The sequence below is a fragment of the Callionymus lyra genome, chromosome 13 (genome assembly GCF_982586985.1).
Source record: "Callionymus lyra chromosome 13, fCalLyr1.hap1.1, whole genome shotgun sequence".
Taxonomy (NCBI): Eukaryota; Metazoa; Chordata; class Actinopteri; order Syngnathiformes; family Callionymidae; genus Callionymus; species Callionymus lyra.
The window spans coordinates 26171900-26179640 of record NC_141830.1 but is presented as its reverse complement, the minus strand read 5'-3'; the positions used below and the strand labels follow the sequence as shown (position 1 = coordinate 26179640).

Below are 7741 nucleotides of genomic sequence, written 5' to 3'. Positions count from 1 at the left end.
GCGAAGGCTCCTCATCAGGAACACAAATCGTTTTGATTTTTGTTTGTATTTAGAATCCTTATAAGGTTAGGTTAGGTAGAACTTTATTGATCCCTCAGGAGGTTTCCTTCTGGAAAAAGTTTTTTTCCAATTAGACACAGCAATACAGCAATTATTCTTAAAAATAAGAACAAGAACAAAGAGAAATAAAGAGAAAGAACAAGATGATACAATCTAAGTCTAAAGATAAAGAACATAGATCAAAGAAAATCAACAAAGACACAGGATACAAAGACTAACATAGAATAGAACATCATGATACTTTTACTCCACTCCTGCCCCAGAACTCAGAATTGTACAATTTAATAGCACAAGGAATGAATGAGTCCTTGAGTCATGGTCATGAGTCAATGATCAATGAAAGAATCTGATCACAACTGCTCAAGTTATTTTGTTGTAACTGACGTGTAAAGCCTTTAAAGATCTGAATGTTCTTTGACCTCAAGAACCGAAAAGTTCTGTTTGTCTTCATCAAAAATCCCTTTACAAGTTCTAAACGTTTTTAAATTAAATCTTCAGAGAATGTTAAATAATTGTCTAAGAAAGATAAAGTGGTGACATTATTGTTCTGAAGAATACGATCGTCTAAAGGTTTTAGAACATCCTAGAAAACTATATAGAATGAATCACTTTCACCTTTTTTAGCTGCTATGAGTTCAGTATTGTTTAATGGTTACTATTTATGTATGTTGCTGGAGCATCATAAAGACTTCACTGCAGCTACTGAATCTGCATTCGATTTCCTGTCGACATACTTTAATCTTGAACCAAAGAAGTTGCTCTATCATCCAGCCATCTATCTATCTATCCATCCATCCATCCTTACATCCGCATATCCATCCTTCCATCCATCTTTACATCCATCCCTTCATAAACCCACCATCCCATCAATCCATCCTATCTCTAGCCATCCTCACAACCACCAAACCATCCATCTATACATCTTTCCATCGATTCATCATCTGCCTAACCATCCATCCATCCATCCATCCATCCATCCATCCATCCATCCATCCATCCATCCATCCATCCATCCATCCATCCATCCATCCATCCATCCATCCATCCATCCATCCATCCATCCATCCATCCATCCATCCATCCAACCATCCATCCATCCATCCATCCATCCATCCATCCATCCATCCATCCATCCATCCATCCATCCATCCATCCATCCATCCATCCATCCATCCATCCATCTATAAAGTCTGCCACCCACCCACCAATTAATCCATCCTACATCTATCCAATCCTTCGTCCATCCATAAAACCAACCATCCATCCTACGTCCATCCTCCCATCCATCCCTCCATTAACCCACTGACCCGGACACACATCCATAAACCCTCCCAGCCATCCATCCTATGTCCATCCACCCATCCATTCATCCGTCCATCCACCAACAGGTCAACATTATTTTGATCTTTTGTCAAATCGCTCCTACATTCCACCGGTAGACCTGAAGCTTGTACTATCTCACTATATGATTCATATCCGAAAATAAAAATGTCAGCATCTCAACACTTGAAATGAACCAGAAAAAGGTGTATTTCCCATCTGCGATGTGAAGCACTTATCTGAAGACACACATGCGGTAATGCCTCTATAAAAGAATCGGGAATGGCACTTTTACGACACATAAAGCCAAATAAAAAATACCGTTTCTCCGTCTCACCCATCCATCAAATCTGAATCAGCTTGACGTTCGGCATATTTCCCCGTCTCCGTCAGTCAGTCACCTTCCCGGCGCCGCGAAAGTGAAAGAAAAGATGTCAGCGAACAGGTTTTTCCGGGGAGCTCAAGGCCGCCACGTCTGCCGTGGCGGTGACTGATGAGGTTGGAGAGAGTGACGGGCAGCTGCAGTCTCTCTCCAGCCCCGCGGCCTCGCCTGGCATTACCGTCGTGTGCCATGTTCTCAGAGGGAACCCGTCACTCAGCCGTCACTCAAACCGACGGACAGATGGTGCACGTCGACGGCGAACATGAAAGGGACTGGCAAAGTAGCAGCAAATCCCCTGGTGGTCCTTTCGCAGTTGAAGGGTGATCTTCTTTTTTTCTCCCCACTGTTGGCGTTGCTTGGCAGCTTTTTTACAGCGCGGACACACACAGACATCAAGGTGCCAACGTGCCGGGACTGACATCAAAGTCCGCATCCGTCAAGCGTGCCACGTCCAATGAAGTCCAACATCCTGGACCGTGTGTTTCAGGTAATAGATCATCGCGGTCTGAAGGTATTAGAATCAGGAGTTGACTCTTCCTAGGCCAAAGACACTCATCAGAATATTCAACATTTTAAATGTTAAACCAAGAAGTCTAGATTCATAGAAATGTGTATATTTAAAAGTTGAATTCATTTTTCTTTCTTTTAATTTACTTTAAAATAGTTTCCCTTTTTTTTCACGATTATTTTCCTTAAATTGAATAATAATATATTTTCAAAATTCCATTTTTTTCTCATATCTTTTCAAATTCAGTATACAAATGTTGGTATCATAGTGTCACCATGATTGGTTGAAAGTTTGATCAAGTAGCTCGGCGCTCAATTGGTTTTGTCTGGTGACTCTATTATACAAACATTCTTACATTGAATTTAAAAGACTATGAATTAAAAAATATTTAAAGTAGAACATTTACGTTTTAATTATGGAATTGGGATATCAAACTATATGTGTAAACAAATTTATTTATTTAGAAAATATTCAATTTTTTAAATTAAATTATAAAAAAAAAAAATCTAAATCTAAACTTAAATTGAAATTATTTGATTAAATAGATAAAATAATAAAATCTTCACATTAACAAATTATTGAATTTATTTATCCAATAAAATAATTAAATTATTTTTAAAAAATCTTAAAAATTAAAAATTCAATATTCTGATTAAAACGATAAACTTCAATATTCCTGGCCTTGGTATTTTATTATATTTAAAAAATTTCTTTCAAACAAGCTGCGTCTCAATTCTATGTCATGATACAGTATCAAACATTGATGTTGTATCATGAGGCCTCATCCACACATCACTAATATTTCTTAAATTCACTCTTAAACATGTTTGTGTATTGAAAGTCATTGTTTTCTTTTGCATTTGATGTGGTTTTAGTCAAATGGACATTCTTCTTTTCAATCAAATCTTCAAAGTCATTTAACACGATAGGAAAACAACCCACTGAAGAAACTTGAAGCGACGCCTGCGTGATTTTCTTGTGATTCTTTATTGTGGACATGAAATGACATCTGTTCGAAACGATGTACAAAAGTGTAACAGAACTGAGAATGGCTCAGACGAGGTAGAGCTTTCACATCAGCTTGCTGGCTTCAGACTACACAGTATAAAAACCAAAAGAAAAGAGTGTGAAACAAAAAAAAGAAATTCAATTGAACAAACGCTCCGGTTTATTGAAGTGATAATAAATACAGATATTAACCAACGACATTTGAAATAATAAACTACAATGATCATTAAGTTCTTCTCAAATAAAATAAAATAATGAAACCCAGCCAAACAGAACCAAAGCAACACTTTCTTTTCTGCCACTCGCTAAAGAAGAAATTCAGTAAAGAACTACGCCGAAGCTAAAACAAACCATTAAATCTATCAACGCGCTAAAAACCAGAAACTCCATCAAGTGTTTGATCTGGCACATCTTCCGTAAACATGAGCTACGACAGTTAAAGCAGTAACCTAGTCTAAGTGCACTAGTAATGCCATTTGGTTTCTACTGCTGTATATAAAGGGTTTGGTAAGAGTAGATATATATGTTACACACTCACTCCTGCTTTTGTCTAAGTCACACTTCGGAGTACAAACGAAGGAGACGCTCTTAAAGGGAAAATTCTGTACAACCGTTATTAGTACTACACGACCTCCGAGGCTCGATCATTAATTTCAAGTATTTCTCGCTCGACCCTCGGAACACACGGCTGTGCATTAACAGGTCATTTGCACACAAACTGTGCATAACTCAGACCTTTCATCAAAGGTCTCAACATAGAGATGTACAGTACTCGTTCATTTGCATGTGTGTGGCTTCTACAGAAAGGTAGTTTTTTTTATCTGGAACTACCGTATTATTCAGACTATAAGGCACATTTCATTCTACTCTGTGACCGATAGACTTGACTGATCGCCGCAGTGTACTTCGTAGTATTACTCCAAGAGCTGACTACGAAGACTAGCGCAGTATTACAACAGAGCATTGCAGAATAATACTCAGTAACCTCGCGGAGTAGTACTACAGAGCCTCGCGAAGTATTGATACAGCGTCTTGCGGAGTAATACTACGGAACCTGGCAGAGTAATTTGCTGGAGCCTCACAGAGTAAAACTACAGTGCCTCGCAGAGTATTGCTACGGACTCTCACAGAACAGTACTCTGAAGCCTCGCAGAGTAATACTACGGAGTCTCGCAGAGTAATACTCTGGAGCCTCGCAGAGTAATACGGAACCTCGTGGAGTATTGCTACCTAGCCTTGCAGAGTATTGCAGAATAATACTACGGAGCCTTGCAGAATATTGCCACGGAACCTTGCGGAGTAATACTCTGGAGCCTGCACAATACCACAGCGTCTCGCGGAGTAATATTACGGAGTCTCGTGGAGTATTGCTACAGAGTCTCACAAAGTAATATTATGGAGCCTCGACTAGTGAAGCTAAAGAGCCTCGCATAGTAAAACTTCAGCGCCTCGGGAGTAATACGATGGAGCATCGCTTCATAGCTTACCACAGTCTTACTAAAACACTTTCCAATTGTACCACATAAAATTGGTTAATTTTCAGTGCGCCTTATAGTCCGAAAAGTACGGCATGTAAGATTTTTTTTTTAAGGGTTGTCGTCGTGAAGCTTCAGAACAGCAACAGGCAGAGGAGGTAGGCTAAAGAAAAGTTCATCATGAAACATGCATCAGCGTTAAGGCGGGGCTAGCATCGTCCCGACGTCGTTAGCATGTTAGCTCCACCTCCGTGGATGTTCGTCCAATCACCGGCGAGAACACATGTCTGGAGCAGAATTACACAGGAACTCTTGGAAAACTAAACGTATTTACAACCTGTGAAAAAATAACTTCCCCCGTCTTTGGAAAGTCGTCGCTCAGACGTCGGCGAATCAAAGTCGACTTCATCGGGAAAAAACTGGAGCGACAGTCCAGTCGTCTTAAATGGACAATAATTGAAGGACCATAAAAGCGCGGCGGTCGTTCATATCAGCTATTAAAGGCGCACTCTTTTTAATGAGCACTAGAGCCGACACCCCCATTAGCTCGCCCTCTCTCTCCCGGCTAATCATCCTCGGAGTGGTCAGCGCTAACATTGCACTTTAGCGTCCGGGATAAATGAGTTTAACGCACTCGCGGCGACGCCGATGAGTGCAACCCTTCATTTTTACGACTAATCAGGCAGAAAGAAAACGTCTAATGTGTCACTTTTTACAGCAGGAAGTGATTCATTCGTCGTTAATCCTGCGGACGTCTAATGAAGAGATGTTTAGAGAGAAATACTCGTCAGTGTCGGGAAACGCCGACGACCTGTGGAATGATTCGAACAGTTTTTAAGAGTCGACATCCAAAGAGAACCCAACAGGATGTCTTATTTTGAAATTGTGTTTCCATCGTTTGAGGCTCAAATTGGTCTAACAGTTTTACTCATAAAAATGAACTTAAATTGAACATGTTGAAGACGATTGGTTCCTTAAAAACAATCAAAGCCAGTAGAAATATAAAGAGGCGAACAAAGGCAACTACGAAGGACGAGTTTCTCAATTTCCCTTCTCACGTTTTCGTCCAAACTCCACGAAACATTGGTCACAATTTGAGTTGATCAGTGTCATCAGGATATTTGATGCTTTGATTTAACGTTTCTAAATATTGACACAAGTGATTTATTTTGATTAAGCATTTTTTTTATAATATAATTTAATTCAATAATTTGTACATTTATATATTTATTATTAAGAAAATTTGAATAACTGAAAATATATATATATACACATTTTCTTTTAAAGTATAATATTTAAATTCATAATTATATATTTATTATTTAAATTGTTATTTTACTAACATTTTTATAATGAATAGAAATGACTGAGAATTAAATTGAACTAAATTTTGAAAATTTATTTTGGAATTATTAGAATTAACATCAAACGCTTTGTTTAAATAAAATTAATGAATCTAATTATTGACAAAAACGATTTAATATAAAAATTATTTAATTAATTATTTAATAAAGACTAAATGCTTTGAATTGAAATATTTTGAAGACACTGATTGACGATGGAATAAAAAAGTCAGTAGTGTAGACCTCACACCAGATTCAACAGCATTGAACAGCAGAAAAGAAAAAAGAAAAATTGTCTCTATATTCAGGAGTTTTACAGTCTTTTAGTAGCTCAAACATTTCACTCGTTCATCTGGTGAGTTCATCAGAAGGCGTCGGGAGAGGCTGTGGACCCTGGCTCCGGGTCGCCGGGGATCAGGGCGTCGTGAGAGTCCTGGGGGAAGAGGTTCTGGACCCTGGCTCCGGGTGGTCGTGGATCAGGGCGTCGTGAGAGTCCTGGGGGAAGAGGTTCTGGACCCTGGCTCCGGGTGGTCTTGGATCAGGGCGTCGTGAGAGTCCTGGGGGAAGAGGTTCTGGACCCTGGCTCCGGGTGGTCCTGGATCAGGGCGTCGGGACACTGGCTGTTGTCGAAAGGCATGTGGTGGACGCTCTGGACGTGCGTCTTCAGGTTCCCTTTCTGAGACGCTCGGTATGGGCAGAGCCGGCAGATGAAAGGCCTCTCGCCTGACGGGGAGAAGTGAGGAAGAAAGGGAAGAAAAACAAAAGACAACATTTTGAGACGAGAGAAACGATCGCCTTGAATTTGTTACACGTTATTTCACTTGTAACTTCTCTCCCTCCTGACCCAGATGGATTCAATCTTCGCTTCCTTTCGCCATCTGGAGCCGCGCACCCCTGTCTGAGCAGACCTACTTTCTTCTTTCTCTCCATCACCCCCCCCTCACCCTCACCCTCACACTCGTCTAATTAGACTGACCTACAATGGCACGGGGGAGAAAATAATAATAAAAAAAACAAATAACCAGACGCACCTGAACAAAACAAATGAGATCGCCATTTAATTGCACCTAATTATGGTTTTGATAAATGAAGGAAATATCGAAATGAGGAAACAAACGACCCCCCCCCCAAAGATCTCCGTTATCATGCATCATCAGGATCACGGAGCCGATAAAAACATGAAAAAAAGCTGTAATTAATCACGTAATGATATTAAAAAGTAGAAAGACGTGAGAGGAAACGAGAACCGGTCCCAACATGGCGGACGCACTACATTACACTAAAGGTTAAAGCAGCGTCAACACTACGTCTAATTGGACTCCTCTCCCTCACCCCACCGCCTCACCCGCCGCCTCACCCGCCGCCTCCCCCTCGCCCATCACTCATATCGCCGTCCACGTCTGAGTGTGTGATTAATAAAGTTGAATCCGTTTCCTCCGAACGTCAAATCAGAACAGATTTATTCCGACATCCACTCACTGAGTGACGCGGGAAACGATTAATAGACCTTAAAGGCAGTAAGAGGAATATTTTTGAATTAAATCCCCGCACATTTACATTCGCCGGCGCTCGTCATTAATTCTCAGGACGTCTTTTGGCTCATAATCGCTCACTTTTATAGGTAACGCTGAAGAGAGCGGCTAAA

General features: G+C 40.3%; 1 protein-coding gene across 4 annotated transcripts in view; it reads right to left on the bottom strand.

The window, feature by feature from the left end:
• Window positions 1-3246: 3246 nt before the first annotated feature.
• znf516 (zinc finger protein 516) overlaps window positions 3247-7741 on the bottom strand; it is a 71639-nt gene continuing 67144 nt past the window's right edge. For 3 of the 4 annotated variants that reach the window (XM_087805594.1, XM_087805593.1, XM_087805596.1), the window contains one exon: window positions 3247-6819. In XM_087805594.1, the coding sequence (XP_087661720.1) occupies window positions 6635-6819 (185 nt within the window). In that variant the 3' untranslated portion in view covers window positions 3247-6634. The remainder of the gene's footprint in view (window positions 6820-7741) is intronic. The other variant, XM_087805597.1, reaches the window with a different exon arrangement.